At 29.5% G+C, this 14,664-nt stretch overlaps 1 protein-coding gene and 1 long non-coding RNA gene across 4 annotated transcripts in view; one reads left to right on the forward strand and one right to left on the reverse strand.

Annotated features, from left to right (window-relative positions):
- LOC147658460 (uncharacterized) overlaps positions 1–11,083 on the reverse strand; it is a 64,343-nt gene extending 53,260 nt beyond the window's left edge. Inside the window, exons 1-2 of the long non-coding RNA XR_015290608.1 lie at positions 10,843–11,083; positions 1,514–1,602 (exon numbers count right to left, since the gene is read on the reverse strand). This is a non-coding gene — a long non-coding RNA (uncharacterized LOC147658460). The remainder of the gene's footprint in view (positions 1–1,513; positions 1,603–10,842) is intronic.
- The window catches only part of LOC100863068 (fibroblast growth factor receptor homolog 1), an 82,247-nt gene that overhangs the window by 61,773 nt on the left and 5,810 nt on the right, over positions 1–14,664 (forward strand). For 2 of the 3 annotated variants that reach the window (XM_012489924.3, XM_012489925.3), the window contains exons 3-6: positions 8,794–9,135; positions 9,780–10,172; positions 13,389–13,576; positions 14,400–14,532. In XM_012489924.3, coding sequence (XP_012345378.1) covers positions 8,794–9,135; positions 9,780–10,172; positions 13,389–13,576; positions 14,400–14,532 — 1,056 coding nt within the window. Of the gene's footprint in view, positions 1–8,793; positions 9,136–9,779; positions 10,173–11,409; positions 11,592–13,388; positions 13,577–14,399; positions 14,533–14,664 lie in introns of all 3 variants that reach the window. The other variant, XM_003695874.4, reaches the window with a different exon arrangement.

Below are 14,664 nucleotides of genomic sequence, written 5' to 3' on the forward strand. Positions count from 1 at the left end.
GCTAGTAACATTTCGAAATATGTGAATCTTTCTTTCTTGCATAATCCATGAGATTTCATCGAAATTTAATTTATTTTATTATCTCTAAGAGAAAAAAAGAATGGAAATATAAAAAAATAAAATCAAATATGGTAGGGCTGTTCGATAAAAGAAACGTGATACCTAGAATGTTCTTCTCCATTTGAGGAGAAGAGAAATCTCTCCAGGGAAATTCGCGCATTCTTTCATTCGCGATCCATCCGCATTTGGAACTGCAATGTCAAAGAACAGTTTTCTCTCTCTTCTCTTATTTTTCATTTTTTTTATATTTCTTGTATCGTTGCTAGTTAGGAAAAGATTGGTGATAAAATTCAGTGTGAGAGTGATTTTGAAATTGTAATGTTAAAAATAGAATTTTCTTGCTTGGAAAATTTTACATGATTGTAAATAATGATAATTAATTTCGTTATTACTATTTCCTCTCTCTATTTTTATTTCTGAAAAAATGTATGAAATTGTAATTATAAGAAATTTTCGAATATTATCCTTGAAAATATTGCACGATATAATTGAAGACTGGTCTACTCAATCCATCTATCTAAACAACTAAACTTAACAACTATCTACATCGTTATAATTTACTTTTCCCTAATTTGAATATTAAATATTTTTCCGTTTTCTTCTTCACTTTCTTTTTCTTTTTTTTTTTTTTTTTTTAAAGTTTCGCTAAAATTGGTTAATTACCATCCTCTGGAACGCGTTAATTATCGACGAATCCGAGCCACCCATGGAAAATCGGCGGGAAGCTCGAAGAGGGGCGACTCAGTTTCAGAAATAGACGCGTGTCTGGTAAACGCGTAGAGATTTTGTTTCCACGTTGCTGTTGCATGTTAGCTCACGTGCACGCGCGTTTCCGCCAGCGTGGTGCCTCGGTTTCACGGTGTATTTGAGGAGATTAACGCGCTAGTAGTAGCTCGGCCAACTCTAGACGCGGAATTAAAGTCGACTGTTCGTTACGGGGCGTCGACGGAAATGCGGTCGGCCATCGGTTTCCGTTACATCAGAAAAGAGAATACCGTTCTCCTTGGAGCGTTCTATCTGTGTTTTTTCATTTTTCGAAATATTTTCAAGGCATTTGACATTTCGCCATTCCATAGTAAATTCCATGGTATTTTTTTCCCCCCCATTATTCCCTAGCATCCTGGTATTTTTTTAGATATACGTTGGAATATTTGAAGTTTTAGGGATTTTTAAATAAAATTAGAAAGTATTGTTGTAATTTAGAAATGATAAGAACTTTTCGAAATTACGTAGAATAGGATACTTTAATAAAAGAAGATAAAATTGCAATATTATTTATTAAAATAATTATCTAACGTTCTTATAATAAATAGAATTTAATCTCCTAAAAGTATTAATCTTATATTAATTATAATGAAAATCTAAAAAATCCCTAGAAACATCCCTGGTCATTCGTTGCTTTATAATAAAAATATACACACAATATACGATTAAATTATTAATTCTGACTCACCGATCACAGCTTTAGTAGATAAACACGAATCATTTCGAATTCTTTTGAAATCCAGAGTAGACCAGAGTATCTGTGTACACAGCAAATATCTGGAACATTAAAAAGTTGTTTTTTTAAAAGGTGATTTTTTACATAGATAAAAATAGCTGGTTCGTGTAAATAAGAAGAAGAGTTGTTTTAAGTTCATTAAAATAGTTTCAAGAGTATATTGACCGAGAGCCGCCTGTAACGAAATGCTATGCCGACTCTAAACAGACGCTAGTGTGTCTGGAAATTGTAGGCTATGGCGTAAACTATCGATTTTGATTGTTTTTTTTACGCTGTTCGGTCAAGCGCTCTCTCTAGATTGCTCGTCGAGGATTAGTTTCATTTAGAACGTATATTATAAAATTAATATAAAGTCGGATTCGTAAGAAATTAATTTTATTTTAAAAATACAAACAAAATATTATTAATTTTAACATTGAAAAACGACAATATAATTCCGAGTTTAAATCTGAATTTAAATATTTCATCTCGTCTTCGATTTAAAATTTAAAATATAATAATAATAATTATATATTTCATCACATCCGAATTGTAATTCAACAATTTTTTTAAAACGATCAGTATTGATAAATCGCGCGGCCAATAAAAATTAGAATTTCATGGTATCCAACGTACAAATCGAAAGTAACTAGAATCTCATTGGTGATAAAGTATAAACCAACTATAAACACGCTCGAGAGATAATAAATTTTCGGCAATAATACCACTTCTAAATCGTTGGATAATATCTGGTGAGCTGGTCACGTCGCGGAAGCGGTGCGCGCGCGTCATTGTGAGAGCGCGCGAAAAATTTGAATTTAATTTACGAGTGGCGCGTGCTATTCCTGATGGAGAGCACGAGGGCCGAGAAAGGTATGCAAATAAGGCTTTTTCACACGATTCAGAGATTTATTAGACGGGATTAATGCCCCGTGCGATCGTTACATCGTGTAGAGCTGTTGTCGGGGCCGTTCCACGACCGATAATCATTTACAACGATTCCGTTGGAAAGTGTCCGCTGGGTAATTTAGTGGAACGAAACGGAGCCTTCGCATATCGAGATTGAAACTTGACAGTCGTAAATTACGTAGGCAGCACCGGGCGGCCAACGATATTATTGTAAATCGCTTCAATCGTGAATCGAGCTGGCTTCTGGATCCCTGTTTCCTTTTCTAATTCCGTTGCTTGCGCGGATCGTGGAGTTTATTAAGCGTGAAATTCGTGGAAATTCGATTGCCGAGAACAATAATCAGAATAATAATAATTTACAGCAAGGAAATATTTTTAACACAAAAATATAAATTAACAATATTATTTCCAATATGAACGTCACTTTAAATTTGTTAAAAAATTCAGTTTTGATGAAAATAAAGATTATCATACATCGCTAAATTGAGAATAAGAATTTTTTTTAAGAAAGGAAATATTCTGTGTTAAATCTTGTCATAATTATTTTATTCTCCCGATTAAAAACTGCTGTTTTTAGTTTTTATTTTAAAGAAGGGAAAGAAGAAGTTTCTCGAGCGAAGAGAGATTAAAATGCGTGATCGACAGAATTTGGTATTTGAAACAGAAGCTGTATCATCGAGTAAACACGGAATACAGCCCATTAAACATTTTCCCCGCCGTGAAAACTGGCGAGGACAAAGGGAGAAAATGGGGGGAAAAGTCGACCCGCCGCAGAATGGCACCATAAAAAGGCGCACGTCCCATCCCAGCGCACGAATAAATAAACGTGGAAGCTCGTCGCGTGGACAAACGAGGGATATCCAGGTCCCTGCCATTAACTAAATGGCTAATGCCTCCCTCCAAACGAAACCACTATGATTTCTCACGTCCCATTCTATCTATCTAGATCATCCACGAGATCAATCATCGAATTTGTAGCTCAGTAATTATTAATTTCGACGTTTAGGAGGGATTGTCGTGTGTTATCCTGTGTTACACAAAATTGTGCTCGAAATAGAAACAGTTGAGAATAATTGGGAATAATTTGATCGCAAATAACTCGATCGCTTAACATTATTCAATTCTTATTTAATTTTTATGATATTTTATTATAAAGTATAGAACACAAATTAAATCTAGGATGCTCAAGTTTGATTCTCGTATACACATATTATTAAAATTTTCCAATTTATTTAATTTAATTTGTCATCATGCTGGCACTAAATCGTTTATTTAATTCTAAATTTTAGATCACTGTTCCCTCTGTTTTGATTATAAATTATAAAATAAAAAACGAAATTGGATTAAACTTAATTTTAAAAGTTTGATTTTGACTTTTATATATTTTATAAAGTAACTTTTTTAATATACATATATATAAGAAAAAATTCTTAATAATATCCATCACATAAAATTAAATCTTCGTCTGAAATGAAACGTAACACGAATAGCAACCAACCCGTCGCAAGCTTGATCCAAACTGTTGTGATCACTTATGACACAACGATACGAGTCAAGGATCAAACAAAATCATCCGACGTTGGACGATCGCATGCCAGAAATTGTTTATACGAATCCACGGATGGCCTTTTATCCGAATAAATTTGGCCAGAAGCAGCGAGTTTTCATGCGGCGAGAGAAGAAGAGAGAGGAACAAGAGAAAAGACAAAGAGGGATACGAACCTCTCGAAATGTTTACCGCTATTCCTGGATCGAAACAGATGGCCCACGTGATGTCATACGCAAAAATCGAGCTCCGTTCGAGATCTCGATAATCGATTCGATAAGGAGGAAACAAAAATCTTATTTTTGAATTTTTTTTTTTTTTATTCTGAATCATTTTTTGAAAAGCCATTTATTTATTTATTATACCAATTGCATATATAATTATCTAAGGAAATTTTTTTATGTACGTTTTGTGAATGTTGTTTTACGATAAAAAACTGTAATATTTTTAAGAAAATATTTTGAACGAAATCTAGTTTTTTAAGAAACTTTAACGAGATCTTATATCGATAGAAAAGCCTATCACCGAGCATTTTAAAATGTAACCTAACCTAACTTTATAAGCTTAATTTTTTTAAAAAATTCCTAAATCATTGAACACAAATCTCTAACAAAATTCCGAAATAAAAGATTAGAATTAAATTCCCGAAAGATAATCACCGGAAATTGATTGGAATCAACGATAAACCACTCGCTCACTCGCTGTCTCTAACAAATCATCCGCTCGCTCGTGTCTCAGCAAAACAATTAGAAAAACGTCACAATAGGGATCGAGGGGAGCTGTGTGCGAAAGTCACGTGACGATGTGTCTCGAAAAAGAAGCGGGAACGGAACTCGTAAAGACAATAAACTCGTTGAACTTCCGTCGAGAGAAAGAGAGCCCTCGAGAGGACAATTAGTCGTTTGTACACGAACACGGAGGATGTTTAGACACGAAACGAAAGAAGAAATCACGAAAACAATGAGGCCAAGATGTGGAAGTGAAGTGGCTGTGCACTCTTAAACATCGACACCAGGAAATAGTGGGCGAGGTGGAATTCGTCCTATGTTTCTGGAGATGAGACGATAAATAGACCTCGTTTCAGCGAAGCTAATTACACGCATTTAAGGTATCTTGCTTCGAAAAAGGAATTCGTGGTATTTGGCGAATTTAATATAGATTGAAATTAATATTAACAACTTTAATAAAATGAACTTGTTTTAGATTTGATTCTAAGGGATTAATTAACGTCCAATAATCCGCGTGCTTTCAATAACTTTATTGTTTATTTTTTCTTTTTTTATTTTGCAATTAAATTCCAGAGATTATTGATCAGAATTAAAGATGTATTCAGCAAGATGGACGATAACTTTTGTTAAGGAATTTTTAAATATACTCCAATCTCTCTTTTTTATTTTTAATTCGACAAATTCGACAATAAATGAAGTTGGAAATTTCAATGGATGAATTTTTACAACATTCAATATCTATAATTTTATTGAAAATGATATATAATAGGTTTAATATATGAAATATATTTTAAATTTTCATTCAGAAATGAATGTGTTAATGTAAAATAATAAAATGTTAATTTTACAGTAGCGTAAATCTCAAAATCTTCGATTAATTAATTATCTTAGAGGATTTTTCATTTTCATTACTAATTTAGTCGAAAACTAGATATTTAAAAATATATTACATTTTCAATATTTTTTTTATAATCCCATTAAACACAATTACAAATGTATCATTCGATCATACAAATCATGCAAAATTAATATCGTGATGATCAATGCGTAACGCGACACTAGCGCCGCGTGACTATTAACTACTAACGTCCAATCGTGGTGTTAATAAATCTATTTTAGAATTAAATAAACTCTTTACAGATAAATTCCAACTTTTATCCACGAGAAAATATCTCACTTTACGATATTCCTAATTATTTCTATTATTAACGGAGTATCGAGTGAAAAAGGTTTATAACAAAATACACGAATAACTTCACTCGCATGATCGAACTTGAAAATCGCGAACACGAATTCTGTCTCGAGATTCAGAGGAGACGAGAGAATCTCGGAGATACCCTCGACAAGATCTCTAAATTTAGTTGGACGCCGAAGAGAGGATCGAACGGAAGAGGACAGAATGGGACGTGGTTCCAGATGGAACGTCGGAAGGGACAGTGTCGCGATTCTTCCCTGGCCTTCGTCCAAATGGCGACACTTCGACGGCCGGGAAGATCGTGAATGGGCAGCCGCCGCTCCCCTGTGGCTTGATCTTCGCGAAGTAGCCAAGTGCATGGCTTTCGACGAAGTTTGACCGGTGATCTTCTCAAGGTCAAAGAGAAGTCATTTAATAATTTTGGAAATACGTAATTTTGGAACGATGATTATTTTAGAAATTAGTTTTTCGTGGATTGAAATTGGATAACGTGTTGTTTTATTTTGAGGGCTGAATTTTCGCATAATTGTATTATTTAGAAAACCGTGAATTGATCGTGAATTGTGGAGTGCTTTTTTTGGATGTATAGAAAATTTTATGATAAAAATTTCTAATACTTATTTAAATATGTTTGCATCATTAACTTCGAAAGCTTGGAAATATTTTTATTGTTATAGATTTTTAATATTTTATTAATATTCTTAGAACTTAGTTTTATGAATGAATGGAAATCTTAACTTTAAAAAACGTGAAGGATAAATTAAGGATGATAAAAAAATTAGATTTGAGAATATATGGATGACAATTTAATACGAATTATAAATTTGTAATAAATAATAGAATAACAATAATTGTCCATTCTAAGATTTACTAATATTCTAAAATCTTCAAAAATCTTGAAAAAATTCAGTCACTGTATCTTCATTTTATTATCAAACATATTCATAGCTTTATTTATAATAAAATTTTTTTCAATGAAAAAAAGTCACAAACGAAATTTCGCCTAAATAGATCCAAGTATTGCATAAAGAGGAAAATGAAATATCATGTTATGTTTAATATGTTGTATTAAAAAAGAATGAGACACGTATAATAAATGATATCCATGAAACTGAATAATGGAACGTCAGTAAAGATCGTTTTTAAGTTACAAATGATCTGAACAGCCGGTATTTTTACACTACCGAGAAAATACCGTAATAATCGCGTGTTACGTCCAAACTGAAACGTTACTGACCGACAAGGCTGAAGCCAACAACTACAACCGTACGATACATAAGAAAGCAATTAAAAAATGTAACCAGTTATTAAATCTCCAAACAACACACTCGATGCTCTTCGAAATTGGAAAACCTCCATGTAAGATCGAATTAACAAAAAAGAAAGAAAAGAATGAAGAAATTCGTTTCATCATATTCGAAGGATTAATTAATCAATAACAAACAAAGGGATCGAATAACCACACGATAATACCAGCAATTATTTCATTCCTCGTGAGTTGCAATCCTCGTAAAGAAAAATTGCGCGGAAATTACGATTCAGAGCTTGGATTACAAAGAAAATTGGCCGATAACGAAACGAAAATAATATTCAATTATCGGACAATGGAGAAAATAAGTACCTGAAATTGTAGTTGATGTTCATGAACCAATGATTAACGAGTCGATGAGTTGAGGTTATGTGACAACTGGAAATCATCGCGATCGAGAAAGGATGAGATTGACGATGGATCGATTCCAGCTCTTTTCAAAATGGTTTTTTGCAACGACGAGGATATCGAATTGCGCGCCATGATTGCAATTTTAACGGTGTTTATTGCATCCACGATTCGCGGAAGAATCGATTTAGAAGGCGCGGCTAGGTTGCCAAGTAACGAAGGCTTGGTTGGTTTATCTTCCGTGAACTTGGTGATCGATATAGCGGAACGAAATATAGTGGTAAAATTCTTTTTTTTAAGGTTTACGACTTCTAATGACGAAGAAAATTTTTATCTTTATCTCATCAATAATGTTTAATTATGGGTATATTTCAATGATTTTTTATGTTTTTGATTAATTATCTTAAAACTACGAAATATGCAGAAATAGATCAAATGATGGGGATGCAGAGCAATTTTCCGATATTTTGTCGCCAGAACGTAAAACATTATTAAAATAAAACGTAGTAATTAATATTGTCTATGATCTACAAATTTGCAATTTATCGATAAATTATTTCGTATGATTATTATTGTTATTATGATATAATAGTAATTGAATGTAAATTCTGCAGAATGTCTCATTTAAATCTGAATGTTTAAATCTATCTGAACATCTTGGAATTGATGAAATGTTAAAAAATATTTTAGACAAAGACGATGAAGATGAATTTCTTTTCAAAATAAAATCATCAGCTTCTTAAATACGTGGATCATATAATAAAGCATCAAGTCACTTGTGCCAAAAAGTCATTAATTCAAGATATATTTGAAAAGCTGAAAATTATAGTAAGATATCCAAGAATTGAAAAGGGCACTTTTATATAGAAACAAAATTGAGAAATTGTTTCTTTCTTAAATATCAACGTATAAATAACAAGTTTCTCAAATTATTTTGTGTATGATTTGTTATATAATTTTTTAGCATTAGACTTAATAGTTTTTACAAAAAATGATCGATTCAAAACTTAGAAAACTTTTATTTAAAAACTTCAATAATTAAAAAACTATTTTATAATGTCCACATATACAGAAAAAAAAAGGAATCAATTTTCATGAAAGGGAGAGTAAAATAAAATTTTACTTCCCAATCCAAAATAATTAAATGTTAAGTATATACAATTAATCTTAAATACACGTTAGATTTAATATAAATTTCAATTTCAATTCTCATTACAGATTTAAATCATCCCAACGTGGTGGTGGTATCGGTCGGTGAGAAACTCATCTTGCGATGCTCGACTTCGAACACGGAAATGACTTGGTACAAAGGTGACGAAATATTTAAACCATCCTCATCGAGAATACGATTGATAAAGCAATCGTTGAGGTTCAAGTACATCGAGGCCGAGGATGCCGATTCATACGGTTGCCTGGTCGAATCGAACGCGACGATCGAATGGAGAAATGTGACGATACGAATCGAATCGTTGCAAAACGATGGATATCAGCACGAGAGTGAAAATCTTGGTGACCATAGGACTGAAGAGGAAACGAACGAATTGGAAATCGAAGCGAGAAGTTAGTAATTTTTGTATTCTTAAATTAGAGATTTTTAAATCTCTTTAATCAGATTAATTATTATTTTTAATTATTTAGATCGATCTTTTTTAAATAAATTCGAGAAATTTTTGTTTGATAATTAAAAAAATTTGTTCATGGAATTGTGAGATATTTATAGGATGTATTATTGTATCGCGTTGTGAACAATTATTTTTAAATTATTTTTGAAATCTATTTAGATATATAGTTTTTAACAAATAGAAAGATTATAAAGAATTTTAAGGATTAAATAAAAAATTTATTTTTGGAATGTTGAAATATTGATATTGTTTTGTAAATCAAAATAAGTATGTCCAAACAAAAATACATTATGGATTAATTACAAAAATATATAAATGATGTAAAAATACATATGTAAAATTTAATATTTAATATTCTTTCTATATACAATTATTTCAAATTTTAATTTTTTTTTACTTTTTTCGTTTATTAACAAATTAATTTTAAATTTAATAACTAAATTTGATTTATAAAAAGATCAAACAAAATATAAATATCTTTTATAAATTATTCTCTCTTAAATAAAATAAATTTTATAATTTGTTTTTACTTGTTTTAAATTTATGATTAATTAAAAAAGCTGGAATTACATTTGATTTCAGACTTGCCAGAAACACGATCATTACATCTCGACAGCGAAAACGTGGAAGTCGACCTGGACAATGAAAAATGCGAGAATGAAACAGCCGGTGAGCACAACAACACCGCCCCCGAACGTGCCCCATCCTTCAATAAAAGCGTAGAAATGCCGAACGTGGTTGTGAAACCAGCTGGAAACATGTTACGACTACGATGCCCCAGCTTTGGAAATCCAAGGCCAAACATAACATGGTACAAAAACAATGAGGAACCGAAGAGGACACTGGGCACAGTGGTCATGTCCAAATGGACGTTCAGATTAGAGGATCTAGTACCTGAAGACAGTGGAAATTACACTTGCGTGGTGTGCAATTATCTGGGATGCATCAATCGCACATCCAAAGTTGAAATTGTCGGTAAGTATCTATTTTTGTCTTTTTATTTAAAAAAATAGGAGAATGGAGTATAATGGAAAAGTGAAAATGCGTGTTTTATATGAAATATAACGAGATTTGTTTGTGACGAGTTTAGGATAATTAAACTTTAGGATAAACAGTAGTATAATGGATTTTTTAATAAAATTTTTCATAAATTTTTAAGATTTAAGGTATCAGCTTATAATATATGAAATATGGATAATTAAAGATTTATATTTATTGTTATTATTATTATTTAATTTTGTATTAAAATTTTTATTATCCTTATTATTTTAATGTTGTATAAAACAATTTAAAATTTAATTCATAAAAAAGAACAAAAAAATATTTTTTAAATATTATGAAAATAATATATACTTTGTTAAAAATTTCTCAAATAAAATAATATGTACGAAAATATATAAAAATTTTACGAAGAAAATAACAAATTCCATCAAATTTTTTGTGATATAACCTGCTATCTATTTTTCACTATTAAAATATTATATATACTGTTAAAAATTTTTTATATAATTATATAATATAAAAAAATATAGTAAATATTTATAATTTCATCCATTTTTTATATTATAATTTGCCAACTATTTTTCATTGCAAATTCTAATTATTCTAAAATTTTTCAATATCATATTGTTTATATATTACTCACGTATTTTCACTGGAAACATTATCAAGTTTTCAAGTCCATTCAATTTTATGATACAAAGAGAAATCGCGACATCAAATCGTCCAAAATTTAATTTTCCAAATTTCATAAAATTTTCTTGTTTTATGTAGAAATTTCTAAATTTTCACTTATCTTCAATTTCACAAAAAAAATCGTAACGTTAAATCTTCTTGAACTTCCATAATTTTTTACTTGTAAAATATATCCTGAAAAATTCCCTAAAATTTTTCACTAGAAATAAAACTGGCCATGATTGGTTTTCATCGATCTTACAATAGACAGTGATCGTCTTGAATTTAATTTTTCAAATTCCATAAAATTTTCTTGTTTTACGCAAAGAAATTTCTAAATTATAATTCATCTTCGATTTTATAAAAAAAATCACAAAATTAAATATTTTTGAATTTCTATAATAATTTTTTATCTTTAAAACTTATCCTATGAAAGTCCCTAAAATTTTTCACTAGAAACACTAGAAACGCCATCTTCGATTATAATATGAAAATAAGTCGCAAAATTAAATCGTGGTGAATTTTCATAAATCTATAGAGCGTTTTCCTCATAAACCGTACATCAACGTGGATTTCCCGAAGAACGTAACCGCGGTGGTGAACAGCACGGTGACGTTCAAGTGTCCGATCGTGTCCGATCTCGAACCTTATATACAATGGCTGAAAGTAGTCGAATATCCTGGTGACCAAGAGAATTCACCGACCGGAATTCTTCTTCAGGTACAACATCGACTTGTTAAGATGGTGGAGGTTCCCCTATCTTCTCGATGGATTATTGAAATAGTCTCTAATAAAATTAATTTATAAAATGTTATATGAATTCTGATACATACGGGATTCTGGTGATACATAAGCTGCTTGCGATATAATGATATCGGTAGTGACTAACGATGGTGAAGGAAATATTCGTTTCTTTTGGTATTTCAGGTGCTGCTGAATGGATTCTTCCATTTTGTTTTTTTAACGTTTTAATTGTGTCATATTATTGTATTCTTTCTTTTCTTTTCTTTAATGTTCTAATTCATCAATATATTTAAAATTTTGAGTCTTTCGGGATCAAATTTATAGTTTAACATGTGTAAAAATGCATAAAAAAGATTAAAAAGAATATATTAGAATAGAAGAGAGAAGATCTGTCAGAAATTTTCTAATGAAATTTAAAAGAAATTTAGAAAAAATCGAAGAAAAATTTTTACAAAATCAAAAAAAAGATAAAAAAATTTGTTTGAACTTCAATCTTTTTCATATACAATTCAAAAATTACAAAAATGATAAATATTCCGAAATTTTCTTCTACATTACATCATATCATTACATTACACTATATTAAAAAAAAAAAGTTCAGTGTTCATATCGTATCAAAAGTTATTTCATATTAATCTAAAATTAGAAATAAATCTAAATATATTTACCGATTAATTTCTTCCTTCTCAGTTTTAATAATCTTGAAATATTTTTTTGAAAAGCATCATTTTGAATAATTTTTCTTTATGTACAACAGACAATTGGCTTTTATTTTTGAGCTATTCTAAAAAATCTTATTATTGAATTCTGCTTATACATATATATTCAGGATAGTACAAGCAACAATATACGACGTCACTTTTCAATTGTTTGTACAAACACGATATAATGAGTAAACAAATATCATCATATTTAACATGTATCCATAGCAAACATGTATTCCATGATTCTTTCAGATAATAATGATAAAAATATAAAAAAAATCTTAGGCAAATTAAATTACAATAACAAAAGGTAATTTTCTCGTCTAAATACTATAAAACTCTGATAGATGAGAAGAGATGAGGAGAAAAGGGATATATCATTATATTCATTTATTCTTACGAAATTGCATGACGATTTGTTCAATTCGTTATAATCATATTTAAAAGCTGACAAAAAATATCAAAATTTTCACTTCTTTTTCTTCAAAACTGAAAATGACAAAAAAGAAAATGATAACCAATTATAATTATTGTATAATGTAATTGTAAACGCAATATAACCATGTTATTGTACTTTCTGCATGAAAATAGATTTTCGATAGTATTAAATTTGAATATGACATTTCTTAATTATCAAAGAAGAAAAAAAAGATACAATATATATATATTAAATTTTAAAAAAGATCTCATTCAAATCCAAAGAAGTTTCGAAAAGCTCATCCTTATATATATTAGCGTTTTAAATAGTTGTTAAGTAAGTTAAGGTAGTTGTAATATAATATGAAATTTTTATTAATAACTCGAAAATAAAAGCCAACTATTATATCTAAAGAAATTAGTCAAAATAAAGCACTTTATAATATATTTCAAGCTCGATTAAGATCGATGAGGAAAGAACTAATAGAAATATTGGAATAAATTACACTTATAATTTTATTAATAAAAAAATTATTTAAATAAATTATTTAAATTATAAGTAAAAAAAGAAATTTGATCTCAAAGGACTTCTCTTTGTTTCTTTGATACTCGAGCTTGGTAAAAATGGTGGTTGGGTCTATTTTTCCTGTAGAGAGCGTGAAACACCGTCCGATACTGACCAGGCCACCGAAAAACACCACGGTTCTGATAGGAGGCAACGTTACAATGACCTGCGAAGTTCTTTCGGCCGCGCACCGTCATCTTGAATGGTATCATGGTTATCACACCTCTTTATCTACTGTCAACAAAACCAATCAAAGTTTCCGGGTGGAGGTCAAGGTGGGCACGTAGAATTACTTGAAAATGCATGAAACTATTTGTCTCTATGCTTCAGCTTTCTCTATTTTAGATTTAATAATAAAAACTTTAAAGCTACGAAACTCAAAGAGATTTTTGCTATTTTTGATTCTTCTTCTTCGAAACTCTTGAAAAACATGAATAATTTATATATAAGTCCTTTAATAATTTTTAAAATTTTTTATTATTAAATTGTAAAACTAATATTATTATTAAATTGTAATTTTTAGAAATAACTTGTGATAATTTGAATCTAGATTGTTGACTCATTAAAATTGGATTTTATAATACAATTTATTATAATACAATAGTTTAGAAAGAAAATGAAATATAAAAATAGGAATTTAATATTTTCTAAGCCAAAGAAAATTTAAAAAATTTCGAAAATCAAAATTTATTAGTTCTTATAATATATATAACATCTATATTATAATTCATTATAGTTTTTGACAAAATAGTAGAATTTAAAAAAAAAAAAAAAAGAAATCTCAAAATTTCAGATTAAAGTTTCAAAGAAACAAGTTTCGACTTAATTAATCTGTTCAAAGATATTATATAAGACATTAAAATATTTATAATATTTTTAAAATAATGATTGTCAAGTAAAATAAAATATTATCAGTTTTTTTATTATTATTTGTTTTTATTATTATTAAAAGATTCGTGTATTAGTGTCTCTAAAGAGATTAATAATAAATTATTAATAAATTTACTAAAGCTTTTCCTCTTAAATAATCACTACTTATTTTGATTTCCCATTTTTCTGAATTATTCTTGATAAACTAATTTAAACATTTTTGAATAGGCTGAAGGCGCAGAAAATCCGGAAGTGCTGAAGTTGTATAATGTAACAGAAAAAGATGAAGGCTGGTATACTTGTATAGCGCAAAACGCATTGGGGGAAACGTTTAGTAGCGCTTATCTTCGAATAGTAGAATGTAAGTATCAAAAATTTCAAATCACAGTATATTTATGCTTAATTTAATTATCATATCACATTTCATTTATATTATATTGCATATTAATCAACTATCACATCATTATATTATATATATCATTTATATTGTAAT

Source organism: Apis florea, unplaced genomic scaffold (assembly GCF_048593485.1).
Source record: "Apis florea isolate Af1SG1 unplaced genomic scaffold, ASM4859348v1 contig_2272_pilon, whole genome shotgun sequence".
Taxonomy (NCBI): Eukaryota; Metazoa; Arthropoda; class Insecta; order Hymenoptera; family Apidae; genus Apis; species Apis florea.